The 20,792-nt window shown below is 40.9% G+C and overlaps 3 protein-coding genes across 3 annotated transcripts in view; 1 reads left to right on the top strand and 2 right to left on the bottom strand.

Annotated features, from left to right (window-relative positions):
• LOC308093091 (nuclear receptor coactivator 2-like) overlaps positions 1 to 3,358 on the top strand; it is a 208,974-nt gene extending 205,616 nt beyond the window's left edge. The window contains exon 25 of the transcript XR_013933848.1: positions 3,332 to 3,358. The gene's annotated coding sequence lies outside the window, so the exon portion shown is untranslated. The remainder of the gene's footprint in view (positions 1 to 3,331) is intronic.
• Positions 1 to 20,792, bottom strand: part of LOC308093112 (tubulin alpha-1B chain-like) — a gene marked incomplete at its 5' end in the record, with an annotated part of 213,967 nt that overhangs the window by 47,381 nt on the left and 145,794 nt on the right. The gene's annotated exons all lie outside the window — the stretch shown is intronic.
• ranbp9 (RAN binding protein 9) overlaps positions 1 to 20,792 on the bottom strand; it is a 44,271-nt gene that overhangs the window by 18,657 nt on the left and 4,822 nt on the right. The window contains exons 2-6 of the mRNA XM_080439319.1: positions 19,825 to 19,936; positions 14,422 to 14,474; positions 9,092 to 9,259; positions 6,978 to 7,000; positions 1,165 to 1,349 (exon numbers count right to left, since the gene is read on the bottom strand). Of these exons, the coding sequence (XP_080295445.1) occupies positions 1,165 to 1,349; positions 6,978 to 7,000; positions 9,092 to 9,259; positions 14,422 to 14,474; positions 19,825 to 19,936 (541 nt within the window). The remainder of the gene's footprint in view (positions 1 to 1,164; positions 1,350 to 6,977; positions 7,001 to 9,091; positions 9,260 to 14,421; positions 14,475 to 19,824; positions 19,937 to 20,792) is intronic.

Below are 20,792 nucleotides of genomic sequence, written 5' to 3'. Positions count from 1 at the left end.
ACGGTCTGTTTACATCCGCGACATCCCACTGTATCTCCCAGTGAAAACCACGTGTCAAACGGGGTATCCATGTTGTAGTTAGAGCGGATTACGTTAAACAGTGAAATGCGAGGAGAAAAAACTACAGGAAGAGAATTGAGTTTCAGTTTCGTCTGTAGAACGAGGGCGGACGTGATCGTCAAAACCGGATCCCAAATAATTCCGTTTCCGGTCATCAAACCGGAAACGGAAGGGGGTCAAAAATTCCGAAAGTGCACCCGGAAATTTTTACCGCGAAAAGACCGTGGACCGTAGGGCTACGGTCTCGGCGCTTAACAGTTGGATTTAACGGACCGTAGGACTACGTTCTTGGCGGTTAATGTGTTAAGCCTAAATTTAAAAAATATTTATATATATTTTGCATTTTTTCCCCTCTATCAGCTACTACATAATGATGCTGGGGTGTTTTCCTGCATTGAAACAGTCCTCTTTCTGAAATCCATATTTTCCCTACTGTTTATGTTTTGGCATCTAGGTGTCCGGGACGTAAATGAAACGCACGCATGTGCGCGTCCGTGCGTGTCCGCGTGAACTATTCGAGTGAAACCGAATGGAACCGAGTGCAGACGTCAAAAATGGAACGAGCCGCCAGTGTTTTCTGTGGGCAGTTTTTACTTTTGACTTTCGGTTTTAAAATGCTCTCAAACTTTTTTGAGGCACGGAATTTACTTTTAAGATATCGTTTGGATAGAATGTAGTTGTTTAACTTCATATATGTGGTCAATTAATCATGACGGAGCCCATTTAAAAATTTAAATTCAGAGAACCGGCAGGGGCGGGCAGTGACACGTATGTATCCGAATAAAGCAACCTATTTTCGGCATGGCCCCTTCTAAAGTCCCCCTGTGTCATATTGGCTGGGGATGGGGAAAAGGCGCTGCTGATTGGCTGAAGGGGATTGAACTGCTGATTGGCTGAAGGGGTTGTCAGTCAACGGTACTAACTGTTTGACAACATTTTTTTTCTTTTTTTGATCTCTGAACTTGCCTAGAATCCCTTTAATAATATTGTTCCTGCTGTTCGACATACTGCCAATCAGGTGAAGAAATCACATATCTTTGAATATATCTTTGAATGTACTGAATAGCCAAAGTATAAAATAATGGTTTAAGTGGTTACTCTTACTTTTGGATCATTGACTGCCACTCTCCCTCTCGCTCCCCGATGGGGAAGCGGTCGATCTGGGCCTGGATCTTGGTTCTCCACTCCCTCATGTAGTCCTCGATGTCGAACACGAACGGGTGCTGGCCGAAGTTGGCGTCCACCACCTCGCCGGGCGTCTGCAGGCCCACTGTGGGGTACAGGTTGGGCTAGAGAGAGAGAGACAAGGAGGTTAGGGAGAGAAGAGTAGGGATAGACTGATAATCGACCACCAACGTCCACCGATTATCTGCCTCGATATTCATGTTTTTATAATTATCGGTGTCTGTGACAGACAAAAAACGATATTGCTTTTTATGTGCAGGAATGCGCATCTCTGGCGCAGCAACCTTTTTTATTAACAACGATTATTGTTTTTTATTTTCATTTATGTTTTTACAGGAAAAAAAAACTTAGGGAGGCTGTTTTGCCATTTTTATTTATAATTTCAGTTCAGTTTACAAGAAATTCTGCTAGCAGATCTACAAGCTCAAAACGCGTCACTTCGCGCCGTGCTTCAAACTTGTGGATCTGCTACTTTTGTTTGACGCTGCAGTACGATCAAGTAGGGAGTTAACTCATTCACTGCCAGAACTTTTTTTTTTTGCGTTTGCCCACTGCCAGAGATCTTTAATTAAAAAAAAAAAGTACTCAGGAGCCGAGATACATAATGTTTAAGTTTTAAGTTAACAAGGAAGTGGATGGGAGTCTAGATCTTCAACAAATCATATCTCCTTGGTCTTTGGGTTAAAAAACAAATAAATAAATAAGAATTTTTTTTTTATTAAAAGTCGTTTTAGTCGTTCTTGGCAGAGGGGGCTTAAAGGACAGAAGTCGTTTTAGTCGTTCTAGGCAGGGAATGAGTTAATTTACGAAAAAACACAAAAAGTAAAAATATGGAAATAGAGGTTTCTGCCCGACAGCAACAACATACTGGTATTGGCCCTGAAAAAGTAATGTCGGTCGATCCCTAGAGAGGAGGGCTGTCAGTGCTAACCCCTTGAATGCTAGCATCCCTCATCTGGGGAGAATAATCACCAAAAATAGCAGGTATACCAAGCTCACAACGCGTTTGTCGTTTAATGTAAAAATAATAATAAGCTGAAAATCAAAATCAATCACGAGACCAGACCAACGATAACACTAAACGGACAAGGAACTAGAACATGAATTTGCATAAAAACACAAAACAGCTGAGCACATTAGAAGGAAGTTCTGTGATTTCCATTCTAACCAGACGCTATATATGAGGTGACTTCATTAATTACTCAATCGTCTGGTTAACGATGTGTTAATGATACCGCTAATAGAAGCAGTAGCATAATAGAGTGTGATTAGACATGATGAGGAATCCAACAGCTGTACATGTGTTTGTCAAGCAGATGATCGTAATGCCAGTGAACCAGCAGGCCTCATCTGATCAGGAGAGGAGTGGTGACTGACTTTGTCATGGTTCTTTGACGGCAAGATTTTATTATCATTTATTATAATTATTAACTATAATTATAACTACGGTATACATTCCGTGACTTAAGACATTCTATTATGGATAGTGTTTTTGAGTGACAAAACTTTTTATGGCAGTGAAAAACTGCCAATGGCAATTTTTGCCAATAAACAGAATCGTGACGGAACGAACAATCATAAGTCGAATCGTGAGGTCCCTGGTAGGCCTGTCACAATTGTTACAAAATCGCCTAATCTCAATTATTTGAGATAATCGCAATAATCTTTTGCTTAACCGTCATATAACAGCCATAATCGTCATAATAATTTCCCATGTTAAAAAGTTTCATATATAATTTTTTGGGGGGGAAATGGCAGCTCTACAAGCTCAAAACACGTCGCATGCGACGCGCTTTGAGCTTGCAGATCGGCTATTTCCACTACACTCATTTGGGGGAGAGGTTCTGCTCTGGCATCCAGAGCAGAACCTCTGCCCCAAATGTTTCACATGGGCCTGTTATAGCGCCACCAAGAGGCCGATTTTTGCTAAATAATTGTTTTGACAGAACTACTACAGATTTTGTCATCACGCAAAACGGTACACAGCAACTCTATAGTCATTAACCCATTAACTGCCAGAGGTATTTTCATATTTTTTTAGCCAGTGCCAGAGTTTTTCATTGAAAAGAAAAAAAGTACTCAGGAGCCAAGATACAGAATTTTTAAGTTTTAAGTTAACAAGGAAGTGGATAGGAGTCTAGATCTTCGAAAAATCATATCTCTTTGGCCTTTGGGTCAAATTGGGAAGAAAAAAAAAATATATATATACACACACCGGTATATATATATTTTTTTGTTCACGTAGATCTACGCGATTGGCACGTGGCGGCTTTAAATACGTTCGCGTAGATCTACGTGATTGGCAGTGAATCAGTTAAACGAAACAGGTCTTTCAGATTTTTCAGATTTTATCTCAATTGGCTTCCAAAGTTTGCAGGAGTGCTACGTTTTGAACAAAATGCCTCAAATCATGAACACAGCGTATCATTTCTGTGACATTTTGCACACACATTCCCGGTAGGCCGAGGAGAAATGGCACTTGGCAAATGTTCAAATCAGCCTTATGGTGGTGCTATACAGGCCATTTCGTGGTTTTACCTATAACTGCACCGATCTGAGTAGAACTTTGTATGCACACTCCTTTGCCCTGCATTTTTCCCATGCCACCCTTTTAACTAATTTCACTGCCAGCCTTATTTTTGGCCGCGTTTGCCCACTGCCAGCGATTTTTTAAATGTCTTCTTCTTTCTCTTTTTCAAGTAGTCACAGAATATTTATCTCCATTATGATCGATCCCCTGATGGTTGCTAATCACTGAGGGTTATACTGTGTGGTTTCACAAATGTCAACGAGGTCATCGCGACCTCGTTGACATTAATTGTCTGCCTTTGAAAATAGCATGTCTTGACCAAAAATACATAGTAAAAAAAAAAAGTACACAGGAGCCGAGATACAGGATTTTTAAGTAATAAGTTAAAACAATTATATATATATATTTTATATATTTTTATTACGTTTTTTACATCATTGGCAGCATTGGTAAACGGGAATAATTACGTTTTTTACGTCAGTGGCAGTGAATGAGTGAACATTGCCCTATTATAGCACCACCAGGAGGCAGATTTTTGCAAAACATTTGTTTTATATCACTCAATTGTGTCCAAATATCACGCAAATCGGTACGCATCATCTCTATAGTCAATTGATCAAGCCGGATCCGTCAGATTTTTGATATTCCATCCTGATTGGCCAATTCCGAACATAGCTGTCCCACAATAACCCAATAACCTTCCTGACCTGGCGGAGATCTGTGCTCCGAAGAGCACTTTTTCCTAGTTAAATATGTTATTTGTCATCTCTGCCCTGTGCACCTATTGTTTACAAAGCTTAAAAGCCAGACAGAAATTTAATTTGTATTCATAATGTTCCAACGACAAACACAATTCAATCGTAAAATCGCAATTAGCCTATTTGAGTGACAATTAATCGTCGAGTAAGATTTCATAATTGTGACAGCCCTATGTGCATGGTGTGTATCCACTTCATGCCGTGTTAGTGACAGCCCACTAAGCTTAGAAAAGGTCATCTGTGCTGAGGTGACGCACGGCAGCGCTCCATTCTGGTCAGACATGAATGCGTGGCACTCAGCCAAGACCCCGTTTTCCTGCTCAATGCTTTGATTGTTCTGAACCAGGTCTCTGGTCCCTGGTCTTTCCAGAGGAAGGAGAAGGAACAAGCTAAACCGACCATGGCATGGACCATTGTGTCCCGGTGTGTGGTTAATGCATGTATGGCCTCCTCCACTGTGGTTCTGGAGGGGCGTGGGCTGGTCGTGGGGAGGGGTTCTAGTGTGTTGGGGGCGAGTCGTGGGAGGGGTTCACATTACAAAAACAGGAGGAGGCAAACACTTAAAACCCCAGCATCTGTATTTTGGGAAAACCTCCGCAGAAAATAGCAGATCGACAAGCTTGTTGATCGGAAGATATTTAATGTAGAGCAAAAACGGAAAAAGTCGCTAGCATAGAGCTCTGAGGGACTTCGCTCAACAACGTATCAATTGCATTAACACATTGACTGCCAATCACGTAGATCTACGCGAACCGCTTTAAAGCCGCCACGTGCCAATCGCGTAGATCTACGTGAAGTGAAAAAAAAAAAAAATGTTATTTTTTTCCAATTTCACCCAAAGACCAAGGAGATATGATTAGTTGAAGATCTAGACTCCTATCCACTTCCTTGTTAACTTAAAAATGCTGTATTTCGGCTCCTGAGTACTTTTTTTTTTCCAATGAAAAACTCTGGCACTGGCTAAAAAATTATGAAATAATTCTGGCAGTCAATGTGTTAAGACTGACCCAAATAGTTCAAATATTCAAAGCTTCGTTCGATGGCACGGGATTCGAACATGGAAAAATAAGTCGACTATTCTGGCGTTTTTTTTATATACCGGTATATCTTTTTTTTTCATATCTTTAAAAAAATATATATACGTATATATATTTTGAGTGGCAGCTCTCGGCCCGCGTGTCTTAACTTGCGCCTCAAGTCAGAGCATGTGAGCGTAGCGGAATGATTTTTAATCTAGCGGGTTTATAAAAAGGTGGGGGGGAACTCGGCATGCCGCTCCAAGACGCTCCCGTTCCGACATGCAGCAAAATACTTTTTTTTCCCCTTCTTTTTTGCTGCTGAGCGGACAGGTCTGAGCGGAGCGACCAGTGCACAAATTAAGGTGAGTGACGGAGGGCGGAGATCAAGATGAGCGAATAGTGAGCGTGACAACATTCACGATCAGTGATCGCTTTAGGGCCCAGAAGCTTTGACACAAATTAAATAATCCAAGGTCAGCCCTAAAATGCATGCTACAAAATAATCTATCAGACTTCAGAACCTTCTTCTGATGGCCGGTCAGAAAAAAACAGACAAGTGTCCCTTCAAACTGCCAACCACACTGTTCTGAAAGTTAGACCGACCACCCCCCCCCCACACTCAGTAATATGATCTAATTAATCACAGTCATGCTTGCTCTGTCTCGAGACGCTGGAGAATGTGTGTACAGTGTGTACATATCTAGTGTGGTTATTTCAATACCTGGTCATCGTTCCGACATGCTGTGGACATTAAGGCAGAGGTATGGAGGAGGTTTTGACGTTTCTTGTGACAGTTTGTGTCTATCAATGGTCACTAAAGAGGGATTTCAGAGGTGTGTAGAGACTGTAGTTCCTCTCCTCTCTGTTCCAAACTGTCACTGCTGACAGAATAGCCTGGACTGAATGCGGGAAATAAAAATAAATATAAATCACGACCACCCAACTTCTGACTAGTGACACTGTTCAAACCCGTCCCAACTAGTTCAGATAGTAGAGACGTCTAGGTGTGCTGGAGTGACCACAGAAAGCTCTGACCCATAAGAACTTCTCATTTCGAGAACCTACCCTAGGCGATCTACAAGCTCTCGTAGTTTATTTCTAGTCTATTTTCACAATATTTATCTGCGAAACCCAGTCAAACTAAATGTAATGCCTACCAAATGTTAGTCAGGGTGGAGGCGGGGGGTCCCAAGTTCAAATAAGTTTCTTTATTTTTTTTTGGGGGGGGGGGGTCGCAGCCTGACATTTTTGTGAACCTGTGGTTTAGAGCAGGGGTCCCCAACACCTCACTGATGCATTGCGTTGCGAGCTTGTAAACCTGCAATTTATTTGGCACATGACTACAGTACAAAAGAGCATAAATCTGGCTTTTATGTACACCCATTAGGACGTCTGAATAACTGTAAATAGAGTTAAGACACTTACCGGTAGATCTGTGAAGGCAATACCTGAAACAAAGATAAAAGAAAGAGAATGTCAGCACTTTGGAGCTCTATCTGTCTCCACAGCATATCTTCATCTGACATAAAAGTCTGTCATCGTTTTTTTTAGCTTCTGCCAGGGTTTTTCTCGATTTTTCGAACCTTTTTAAGTAGTCACAGAAAATTTAGCTCCCGTATGATCGATCCCCTGATGGTTGTTATCCACTGTTAAAAATAGCATCTCTCGCCAAAAATACATAGTATTTATTATTCCCAAATAAATTAACCAGGAAGTGAATGGAGCCGTAAATCTTCGGATCACGTTATCTCCTGGTTCTATGAGTTTTTTTAAAAATATATACACATATATATATACACACACATACATATACACACACACACACATACATATATTATTACTTTTTTTTCCTATTATTATTTGAAAAACACATTTACGTGATCGGCGGCGAACGGTTGTATTTGCATTAACGTAGATATACGTGATTGGCAGGGAATGTGCCAAGCACTTCAGGAAGTTGAAAGAGCTGCTGCGACGACAGCTGTGGGATTTTTACTAAAACTAATAAATAGACGGAAAGGAAAAGGGACGTTTGCGCGACCGTTTGATGATTGGCCGAATTGACAGCACGTGACCTCGTCTGCTGGAAACCTCGTCCGCCGGAACAAGGCTGCAGCCAGCGGACGGAACAGAAATCGATAGGTCACCACATTCGGCAAAACACTCGGGTGCCTTTCACACCTAAAGTCCTCCAAAAAGCTCTGGTCGGATCAAGAACCTGACACGCGCTCAGACAGGCCGTTCAGAGCATTTCTAGGGAAAATCACTCCATTGCCATAGTCACTGGAGGAAGTGGGGAGAATGAGGTCTATATCAATCTCATGGGCAAGTGGAGATACTTTACTAAATGCACATTTTCTGCCACTAGAAACTCAAAGAGTTCGTTCAGCCTTCTTTCCCCTTCCTCAGTCGTACAATGAATGTCTTGTAAACACTCTACTCCAGCCTCAGAGCACTCCATGGAGGAACACTACACAACAGATATTTATTTAAACCAGAAAACTCTATACTTAGTAAAATATATTAAAAGAACGTTTACTGCTCTAGTCTGTACCCTAGAGTTACCGGCCCAAATTCAAACGCTGCCCGAAACAACTTTGTTGTTCATGAACGGTCCAATTTCCAGAATTGAGCTTCACGAGTCACGTTGAGAGAAGACAATAAATGACTTCACGTTTTAGTTGACTGTAAAAGTCTCCTGCACCGTCCCAGATTCTCTCTGCCTCGCTGCATCTACTGCAGCGCTGGCACGCAGGGGGGTGGGATGACATTAAGTGGGTCCCTCGTGGTAGGTGGGCGGTCGTCGTTTTCAATGTTCACACAATGGCAGCTTTGCACAGGGCAAAGGCAAATAGCATGCTAGCTATTCGTCTGTCGGGTGGGAACCTCATATGTCCAAAACTGTTACTTTTTAGGATTCAACTTCAAAAGTAGCAAATCGACAAGCTCGAAACGTGACGTTTCGCGCCACGTTTCAAGCCTGTGGATCTGCTAATTTTTATGCTTTAGTGTGATGCTATAGTATGATCAACAAATTGATTTTTTTTGTAAATTAACGCCCTATTTGATCATACTACAGCATCAGACAAAAGCATCAAAAGTAGCAGATCCGCAAACTTGAAACCTGGTGCGAAGCGACACGCTTCGAGATGAATTTGAAACCTGAAAAGTAACAGTTTTGGACATGAGGTTTCCACCCTACAGAGACAATATAAAACTATTGAAACATTATCAATTGGCTTAATGTGTTCCAATGGATCCAATGTGGTTATTATTTAGGCTTATAACACTTTCAAAAGTGTTCTAAAATAGCGGAAGTAGCTCTACAAGCTCAAAATAAGCGACAATGAAACGCGATGGGAGCTTGTAGATCAGCTGTTTTACTCATTTGAGTTTTGCGCAACACTCCTATACGACGCAGGGCATTAATTTACGTAGGGCATTAATTTACCCCAAAAAACATAAAGAGTTGAAACACAGAGATACAAGGTTTCTGCCCAAGAGTGATGGTGTACATATCACCATGGTAACGTTGGTACCTAAGCTGTGTCCGTTCTTTGTGTAGAAGCAGGTGTTGTTGATGAGGTTGACGCAGCAGCCAATCACGTCGCCCGTTGTAAACGTGGGTCCATATGGTTGGCCGGTGCCTGACGAGCAGAAGGAGTGGCCGTCGTCGCCATGGTAACCATACGAGTGCTTGTCCCAACCTGTGAGGAAGGGGTTTTACACCACATGCAGAAAAAAATGTCAATCTTACGTAGTACAACCACGTTACAGACAATACAGGCATAAGTGTAACAGGCATAAGTGTAACAGGCATAAGTGTTACATGCATAAGTGTTACAGGCATAAGTATGAGAGAGAGGAGGGTGTTTTTTTCTTCTTCAAAGATCAAGCAGACAAGGCAGAGGCAATCAAACGTGATGTGTCCAGGTATGCAAACTCTGAACTCTGACTGATGATGAATAATATGGGAGTATGGGAGATAGGTGGGGTTATTTCTCCGAGTCAAATGATCATTACAATGTCCTGCTGAGAAAGAAAATATGGACTATATGGACAGCAAACATCTTTCTTTTATGTGGTGTCATAACTTAATGTCGATATGGCGGAAGAAAATAAAAACATGACCCTTGTCAAAAAAGGTTGCCGACCCCTGCTACCCACTGGCCTACAGTTATTCCTGTGGGCATCAATGGGCACAGGAACCATCTCCGACGTTCTCAACGTCGGGTTCTGGTACCCCCAGGAGTCATTGAGGGGGTTCCAGAGGGTCCCCCAGCTAAATTACTCATAGCTGAGAACCAAATGGACCCTTACAGGTCTGTAACTCCGAGAGATTACAAATGCAACTAAATTGGACCCGTACCCGGGTCCAATTAGTTCCATTTGTACACTCTCAAGAGTTAAATGACCACTGAGGATTTTACAGTTCAAACCGAGATCCCCAGAGATAAAAACTGTATCAAATGGGGGTCTGTGGCCTAATAATGCATGTCAAACTGGGGGGAGGGATCCTGGAAATGTTGAAAATCACTGTCCTAAAGCAAACACTGACTGTACATCCATCCTAGCAGCAGTGTAGAAAAACAACCATGACAGCCAGCAGTAAATTACAGCAGGGCTAGATTATTAAAATGCTGCTGTTGCATCATCCATCACACACACACACACACACACACACACACTTCTGCTGCAGTCTGGAACACAGCCTGGAGAAGAGGCAATTAGCTAATTGTTATTAGCCACCAGGAGTAGTGGAAACTGGAAAGTAACCCTTTACTCAAGTAAATTTTGAGGCACTTTTACTTTGGGTATTTACAATTTTCGATACTTTTAAACGTCCACTACTCCACTAGATCTCAGAGGCGAATATTGTACTGTTTTACTGCAGTGCACTCTAATTGTTTGAAAACTTTAGGTGCTCATTACTTTAGGAGATTTAGAATATTACCAAGATTTTACACCACTTAAGACCTTTTTTTTCCTCTGCTATTCAAAAATAGTTAGCTAGCTCCTTTTACTTAACCACTTAAACACTAGCATCTGAATTCTGGGGGAAACTCTTGCAGAAAATAGCAGATCGACAAGCTCACAACAGGTTACGATGCGTTGTGAGCTTTTTTTCAGCTAAAGCTTTCCCCACAATAACAGAGACGACACTAGTATAGAGCCCTGAGGGACTCCAGTCAAACATATAGGTTTTAAGTGGTTAAGTTAAAAAAAAACGCAGTACTTCTTCCACCACTGGAGTCCAGCCTTTTATGTATGTGTTAAGCTGTGTGTTCAGAGGGTGCTGAAAACATCAAACACGGCTCAACTATGCACACCTCTAGGCTTCCTTATACTGTATGTAGTGGTCGTGCGTTTACCAGTACCAGTTGGTCAGTGATGTTATAATAAATGTAAATTATTTTAGCTGGGACTTGGGCTGGCTCCGGTGGACAGCCGGCCTCCTGTTATCTCTCTACTGAGGGGGGGCTGCTAGGGCCGATGGGTGAGTCTCCACCCTGCGTCAGGGCCTGTGGGTGCTGCTGGTGGTGGGAGTGAGATGCAGCCAAGGACAGACCACCCTGTGTGGTCTGATAAAACCACACACACACACACACACTCCGGTAGGCCTGTCACAATTAGTACATTATTTGCGATAGTCGCAATGATTTTTGCATAATCGTTTCCATGTTGACATTTTCTGACAGATTTTCAAATATCAAAAAAGCTGAAATAGCAGATCTACAAACGCTTGTAGATCAGCCATTTCTTCTATTTGTATATGTATACAATTATTTAATATGTCAATAATTTCTTTGTATATTTACGTTATTTGTCATAACTGCCCTGTGCAATTTTTTATTATGAAGCCTAAAAGGCTTCATATGTTCCAATGTTCAACGCCAAACACAAAATTAAATCGATATTTGAAATTATTTGAGTGACAATTAATCGTCAACTTAAATTTGTAATCGTCTGCACCTCCGTCCAACTCCTCCCGCCCAACAACCCCTGCTGACAGGTGCCGTCTCAGCCTAGAAGAGTATGTGCAGTGACAAATATCACCCTCGCCGCCCCGGCTTCCCTCCCTCGAACACGGGGCCAATTGTGTTCATATAGACGCTCGACAAAGAAGGATGCACTGCGGGTTAGGGGTGTGCCGATACACTAATGTTATGATACGATACGTGATATAGGGCTCACGATATCGATATTATTTTTTTATTAAAATCTTCAGTCTTCAATCTTTAAAAGTGCTTCATTTATGATGAAACACAAAAAAGTGTTTTACACAAAAATAAATACAATTATACAAGCTTAAACAAGTGAAGTTTTCACTATAAACCCCATTGTTTCAGAGGACATATAGACACTAATAACAAATATAATATAAATACTGAAATTCCATCAAAAATCTAAAGTCATATTCTTGTCATCTGGACTTTTACCAACCACGTGTAGCCTAGTAACGTGTAGCCTAGTAATTAACAGCTTGAACAGAATATCTATAAACCAGAGTGTCTTAGGAACAATCTATGGCTTTGATGCTATAGATTAGATGTTAGCTTATTTGACAGTACAGAAACATAATTGCCTTGATGCATGTAACATTAACGAGCGTCAACGAGCATCAGCTAGACACAGACACCTAACCTCTGCAGTGCTCTAAACTGAAAGTGACTGGGGTCTCTCTCATTTCTCTCCAAAAGCCCTTGAATATGATGGAATATGATTAAGGATTACTGCGATTATGGTAGCTCACATTTCATATCACACACCATATAGTAATAACTCCTCTTAAAAAAATCATTTAAAAAGAAAAGTTGAACAAATATTGCGATACAGTATGACGTCACAACGATACATATCTCCACGTTTTAATATCGCGGGACGATAGATCGGCCCACCTCTAACCGCGGTGGATTTGAACCGCAAGACTCCGCAGTGGTGGTGGGCAGGTACTTTAGCACTGCGCCACCCGAGCGCCAGGATTCAGGTTACCTTTGAACTACAACTGTCGGGCTGATGTGGAATGTGACACTCCCCCATCATAACATGGACACAGCTGTAGCTTTCTTTAGGCACATGCTGCACATGTTTTTGAGACGATATGCTGGGTTTTCTCTACAGTTTTTATAACGTCTCAACTGCTGCTTGTCTGGCTCTCTGACAGCACAATATCTTTTTTTTAACGCGAACATTTGTAACTCAAATCTTTCCTTCTGGGGGTCCCGGGAACAAAATATTTGACAAATGTTCGCTTTAAAAATATATATATATTTAAAGATTTGCACAAATGTTCAAGAATTTTCAAAAATAGCTGATCTACAAGCTCATAGTGTGGCACTCGATGCCACGCTATGAGCTTGTAGATCTGCAATTTTTTAATAGCCAAAGAAATCTAAAATGACAGAGATGCGTTACCGGATTGAATGGGTTAACAGGGGTCATGTTAAGGGCGACAGCCACCACAGCTAGCTTCATAATAAAGACACATCCGCATGATGTGCACATCAGTCATCAGATAATGAACAGATACAACGCATGAATGCTTAAGAAAAGAAGAAAAAAATATTCCTCTGTGGTCAGATCTTGACATTCAAAAACCAAGGAGAGGAAATACCGCACATGTTGGCTACAGAGGTCTCACACAGATAAATGTAGCTGGATAATGTTTGCATTGAACCGGCTGTGTGGCTTTAGTTTTGGGGTGAAGTTTTTGGGTTTGAAAAAAAGCTTTTTTGATATAGAAACGTATGTTTCTATATCAGTGGTGCTCAAACTTTTTCATGTCAAGGACCCCCAAAATATAATGCGTTTGGTCGCGGACCCCGATCTTGTTCCAGGGACCCCCAGAAGCAAAGATTTGAGTTAAAAATGTTCACTTTAAAACAATATATATTCAAATGATTTGTACACATTTTCAAGATTTTTCAAAAATAGCAGATCTACAAGCTCGTAGCGCGGCACTCGGTGCCGCGCTATGAGCTTGTAGATCTGCTATTTTGGAATAGCCAAAGTGTAAAATAATGCTTCTTTAGCTCAAATCAAAAAGTGACACAGATGCGTTCCAGGTCTTAATGGGTTAACCATTGCTTTTGTGAAATATGGTTGGGGTTTTAACTTTTATGGAAGATGCTTATGAGCTATGAGCTTGTAGATCTAGTTTGACCCATTCCAACACTCTGTAATCTTATAAAGAATACGTGAAATCGGTCGTCGGCGAGTGACAACCTCACTTGACAACAATCCAAGTGTTTCCTGCACGCTGCCAATATTTCCAGACCCGATATAGGATCACTGTCCCCAACCCGGGTGACAAGACGACAACACACCGATACAGTCACGCCAAATGTCTGACAGACGATACATACAAATTACAAGTCTCGGTTACACACACACAGACACACATCCGACGCACAAAGAGACACCCGCACAAAAGCACTTAAAACAGGACACCATGCAAAACAAGACAGGAATGAACACACACCACACCCAAAAGACACTAGCAAACACACACACACCTAACTTCACCAATAAACATCTGCTCACACACATACATTTGTATTCCTATACTTCAGGGCATCAATATTTTATGAACGCCATTTGTATGTGTCAGGAGCTTGTAGATCGGCTATTTTCGGTGCACTACTCTGACGCACAACTAAGTATAAATCAGGCATTAGCTCCAAACCTCAAATCATAACCTCTAAATAAATAAATAAATAATCCTAACCGAAACTTACTTATTTTCCTAATTGTAAGCCTAACGAAGCCTAGACCTGTGTCTATTTCTCAAATCCTACTATACAGTACTTGTGGGGCCCTCACAAGCATAGTAATACAAGTACACACACACACAGTAGTGTAATCTTACCGGGGAGTCTGTTCATGTTTACACCCTGGGCGGAGAGGCCGATACCCATGTACCTGCAGAGAACAGTTAAGTCGTTTATTCATCAAAAACATCACAAATGCATCAAGAGGAAACGGCGTGGACTTTACCCCATTCAATCCGGGAACTGATTTCTTTGGGCTATTCAAAAATAGCAGATCTACAAGCTCGTGGCGCGGCACTCGGTGCCGCGCTATGAGCTTGTAGATCTGCTATTTTTGAATAGCCAAAGTATAAAATAAATGGTTATAGCTCAAATCTAAAATGACACAGACGCGTTCCCGGATTGAAAGGGTCAACACATAACATGATCCACTGTTTATTAAGTATGATGTCACACAATGCATCAATGTTTAATCTGAATGTTTGGTTGTTGCAGGTTTATATCTTCATCTAAACACACAAAAATCATTTAAAATCGTTTAAAATTCCGCTACATTTATCGAACCATAGATTGGTCCTCGTTTACGCACCTGTCTAAACTGTGCATAAAGGCTTGCTTTTCATAGACTGAAAGCCAAACTCAAGTTATAAGACTGGAATGTGACCACCCGTTTCACTGTCCTTGTAAGAAACTGCTTCCATCAACCTAATAATGGAGGAGGAAGTTTTATCAGGTCAAAATGATGCAAGCTTTTGGCCTGGAGCCAGCTTACCTGACCCTACATAAACTCACAAAGCTTGGAAACGTAACTTTGGTCGTTTATTTCTCCCCTTCAAAAATACCAATTGGTATTGTATGTTATATCGTTGCCATCGTTGATTCGTCACCTTTACAACGAGGTATAATTTGTCAAGATGGTGGAATGAGCATTGAGCTACACAGTTAAACGTGTGTGCTGGCAGGTCGCTCAAAACGAGAGCGATTAGAAACGGAAGCATAAAGGGGGATTTTGGCATATTTTGTGGGGGGGTGCTACCCACACGTTTAGCCGTGTTGCTCATTCCACCGTTGCACGATCCATACAAGTTATACCTCGTTGTGAAGGTGACTAATAAACGATAACAATATAAAATACAATACCAATTGGTATTGTTGATGGGGAGAAATAATCAACCGGAAGTTTCCGAACTTCTTTTGAGGAGGTTTAGTGGATGCACTTTTATAACTTCACGACCACCAACTGCTTAATTTATTTAAACTGTTTTGTAATTCCTTTTCTCAACGGTTCTGTATGCCTGGCAGTGATTTTGTGCGGTATAAAGCAGTGGTTCTCAAAGTGGGGTTCGGGGACCCCCAGGTTTTTTTTAAAGTGGTTCAAGGGGGGTCCTGGAAGCACTTCCACTACTTTAACCCTATATAAATCGGCTGTTGGAAAATAGCCGATCTACAAGCTCACAACGTGACGCATTATGTGCTTATAGATCTGCTATTTTCAAGAAAATTGAAACATATTTTTTTATTTTAAACAAATCTTGTCCCTGGTCCCTTTTCCAAACTTTTCCATGTCCTACAAAGTTTAACAATTTTGGACATACCAAGGCTTCTACCCGAAAAGCGTTGACGATATACAAATCAATGGAATAAATTAACTCACTCAGTTTGTGTCCAACTACCCCACATAACAGAAAAACTCCAATTTGTCCCAACGTAGACATCCAAGCACTTCTACAGATCAAAACCCCTCAGGGCGATACTTAGGAATGTGTGATTAATTGACGCCTGCAGGTCTCCGATACAGACACCAGCTAATCACTGCGGGTCCCGGAAGGTCAATCGATGGTAGACTAGCCAGTCCAGTCATGTGCCTTGGGGGAATACGCACATGGTATTGATTTGATGACCCTAACCGCACGCTGAGTGAATTGATTCTAGCATAGATAAGATATCTTGGATTCTACTTAGGGGAGTATTTCTTGTAACAAAATGGTAATTAATTAATTTGTGGATTGCTTGAAAATTCAGAGACGGGGGAAGGTGGCGTGACAAAAATCACAAACTAAGCCCGAGCACATGATGTCACATCTCAGCCAGGCGATCAGATATCTCTCCACCTACCGATACGTCTGGGCACTTCTAAACGCGAGGAATAGGCTCTATGCACAGCAGAATTGGGCCTCTTCCTTACTTCCAATGTTACCAATGACACTAATGAAGGCTCTGTTCCACTCTGGTCAAACAGTCAGTGCTGATATTGTGCATGTTGGCTCACTGGAAACACTCTGCTACACCAGTGGGTCTCAAAGTGAGGTCGAGGGACCCTCATGGTTCCTTGAGGGGGTTACAAATGGCCCCTTACTGGTGTGTAACTCATGGGGGTCCTTGAAATTAAAGGTAGGGTAAGTGATAATATTATTATTCTTTTTTTTTTAAAGGTTAAAGTACTATATTGTGATAGTAATCATTGCTACAGAGCGTTTGTTCGGTCACAGGGGTCTCTCCAGCTCTTTAGTAAACAGAATATAGTACATTTTCAGGTAGGTGACACATTTTATGCCAATCAGGAGAGAGCACTGAAAATGCATTTTCTGTTTAATAAAGAGCTGGAGAGACATGGGAGACTCCTTATATGGACAGGACACTATAGTAACGAGCACTATCAGAACATAGACCCATTTTGCAATTATTTAAATAATTGCAAATCACTTAAGTACCCTACCTTTAAGTTTGAGAACCACTGTGCTACACGAAATGGAACAGAGCCCTAATTAGAATCATTGGTAACACCTATGAAGGAAGTAAAGAGGCCCAATTTCTATCCAATATGGCTGCGGATAGAGCCCTTACAGGGCCATTTGGCTAGCCTGGTTCCAGACGAATCTGCCTTTGCAAAATTGCATCGCACTTTAGCCCTCGGCAGATTAGGTCTGGCCCCCCTCAACAGAGATTTCATTTCTCTCCCTCCGAAGTCGTGAGGGACCAATCAGGGCCCAGTATCCAAATGAGGGCGGGCTTATCACCTTATTTGGAGCAATGACGTACAAGGAAGCACTGCTCTGATTGGTTCGTACAAGGAAGCACTGCTCCGATTGGTTTAGGTCTAACCAATAGAGTCCGTTTGGATCTTTTTGTAACCGCCCCTTGGAAAAAAATCTATCGTTGATAGGGACGGGACCAGACTAATATCCACGCTAGAGATGCGCGGATGGGTTTTTTTGTCACCCAAATCCGCGTTTACAAGTTCATTATCCATCCGCCATCCACCCGCGGTAATTATATCATCCTATTTATAGATCCGCACCAACCGCACCAAATAATTGTTAATTTCCTGACGTTAGTTTTCTTATAAACAATGTTACTCACCACTGTCGCGATGCAGTGACTGTATACAATCCACAACCATGGTAACAACAAGCGCACGTCTTCATTAAGTTACTTTCGCTTTCGACCACTTTGTTGCCATGTCGGCTTTTTATAAGCTTTTTACAAGCGACTTTTGGGCTTGTTGTTTGGCACTTGTTTTGGGCTTATTTTCATAGACCTGGCTACTTATTTCTCTCGCAACCTGGCAACACTGGCTGCCTGCACAGCAACATGTAGTGAGCGGCTAATTTGTGCCTGGTGTAAAATGACGTAATATTAAAATACTACAAACGCACACACGGTGAAATTTCGTGCTTTTTAAAAGCTATTATAGGCCTATAGATTGATATCATTCATTTAATTCCTGCATCATTTCACCTGCGGTTTATCCAATATTAATTCATAATTATATTTGATTGACCCAAATCCACCCAAACTGCGGTTAACTGCGGCAACCGCGGCTAGAACCGCGATCCGCGCATCTCTAATCCACGCAGTGTGTCGTGTGATATTGTCTGGCCACGCGAGGCTACCATTTGGCTCCATTTGTACACCGTTAAGAGGGTTATGGGGGTCCATAGACCTAATGCACACCCAACTTAGGGGGGGGTCCTTTTGCGTTTGAGAACCGCTGCCTTAGACTAACCGAACAATATAAAACTAGTTAATAAGTTGCTGATTCAACCTGAAATCTGCGTATTTTTTTGGAATGATCTCAGCATGAACAAATGAGTGTGGTCATGAATAGGCATGTAACGGTATGAAATTCTACAGTACGGTATCGCGGTATACAAAATACCGCGGTATACAGTATTAAAATATTTTTTGAATTTTTTTTTCTAATATATTTTTGGTACTAGGGGCCATAAAAAAATATATATATATATATTTCTTTGAAGGAAAAATATTTTATTAGCCTTACAAATGAATGAACTGAGTACAATATAAAATTATGATTTCAAACGTATTAATTAATTTATAGTTCAGTCACAAAAGTATTGTTTTCAATATTTGCATTTTTTAATATATATATATATATATATATATATATATATATATATATATATATATATATATATATATATATATACACACACACACGTATATGTGTGTGTGTGTGTGTGTGTGTGTGTGTAGCGGTAAACCGTTATATGCCTAGTCATGAGTAACAGATCAGACAGGTGTCATCATGGGCTTGCTTAGTTTACAGAAAACTGCAAAGCAATTATCTAACTAACCAATGTGCAAGTCAATTATATATATTTTTTGATAAATCAATAATTTATTAAGATTATCCATTAATAATCAATCCCTATTTTGGGTAAGAAAGAAATAGAAGCTAAAAATCTGAGCTTGTAGATCTGCCATTTTCACATTCTTTGAACATTGTTGTGTGATGAAGTACACAATTACATTGGGTTAATTGAATTATTGACATATATATTTTTTGAATGCGCCTCTCAATCACTCGATTAATCGAAGTAGTAGATGGATAGAGAGAATTGCTAAGAAAATAATCGATAGTTGCAGCCCTAAACTGTAGGTAACCAGAATCATGTTGAGTGTCTTTATTTTCCCTTTGATGAGACAGGCTGGCTGTAAAGCAGCCATTTTGAAGCCCCAATAACATCTGAATTACAGTAACGGTCTAGTGTAATTTTACAATCTGATTGAAAAGATAAGACAACAGCTCGCTACAAGTTAGACTAGTTAAACCTGCAGGCACAATCTGATTGAAGAGAGAGAGAGAGAGAGAGAGACAGACAGGCCATCATTCAAGCATGTACACACACAGGAGTCATTTGGTTCTCAAACTTTGTATTCTATTTCAAGGAACCCCAGTATGATAGGTATTGGGCCATAGAACCCCCATAAGCGTACAAATGGAATCAAATGGACCTGTACGCTCAAAGTTAGACATTTAAGGGTCCATTTGGTTCCTAACTAGAACTTTGAGAAATACTGAAATAGAGGCAAAAAAAATAAGTTGCCATTTGATTGTGAGCTCGTGCAAAAAAACGGTGCATAAAATAAGTGAATTTGAGGTTAAACGTGTCACTGGGGGTTGGCAACTGCCATCCCCAGGGACCCCAAATGACACCTGTGTGTGTCCACAGCCTTCCAAAAATGGTTCTCCTTACCCATCTCGTCCTTTACTAATGATCTTGACCTCAAAGTAGTACACCCCACAGGCGGCAGGGATGGGGTGTGTGGCCCGGACAGACGCTGCGTCCTTGGGCGTCTTTCCATGACCTGTTGGGTGAGAAGAAGAGGGAGACAATATTAACCGATATTGTTGATGAATTGAATACATAGGACCACAATGGAAACAAATCCCGAGGACTTTTCCTTTTAGCCTTAATGTCCTACATTTCTGACTAATAAAGTAATCAATCAATCAAAAAAAACATGCTTTACTTAAACATCTAACAAAATGTTTGGGAATTTGTGTTTGGTAGATTATGTCTACTGTTGTAACAATGCTTCTTGACAATTACTTTAATGCCGTTCGAAAGACCATGACATTTATTTTAGGGGTGTGCCGATATATCGTCCCGCGATATATCGCGATACGTTTTCGTGACGATATGTATCGTTTTGGGAAAAAAAATATCGTTTTGAAAAAAAAAGTTTTTTTTTTTTGTTTAACAATAATAATAATCAGGCATGCAAACAGCCCCGAGGTGAAAAGGGTGACAACATGTTTTTTTTTCTTCGGGTTAGGTATTACACTATTGCCCTATTTGGATTCAAAACGGCAAGTTTGCATGTCTGAATAATGCAAAAACAGAATTATTTGTTTGCATTTGCTTTTTTTCTCCCCCATATATTTTCACAATAAAAAAGTGCGTATCGTATCGAAGTTGTGAGCCCAATATCGTATCGTTTCATGAAATTAGTGGCTAATTAATCGGCTCACCCCTAATTTATTTCCATTTTTAAGCGGTGCCCCATTTGTAAGGAAGGTGCATTTGTGGGATGCGCAATAGTCAAAAGCAACAGAATAACGTTGCTATCGGGCAGAAACATCTCATCTCCATATTCTAACTTTTGTGGGGGGGGGGGGGGGGTCAAAACATGGCACAATTACATTTTTGAATTTGAATCC

Source organism: Gymnoscopelus braueri (genome assembly GCF_963280865.1).
Source record: "Gymnoscopelus braueri genome assembly, chromosome: 10".
NCBI lineage: Eukaryota > Metazoa > Chordata > Actinopteri > Myctophiformes > Myctophidae > Gymnoscopelus > Gymnoscopelus braueri.
This window is presented reverse-complemented; position numbering and strand designations above follow the sequence as displayed.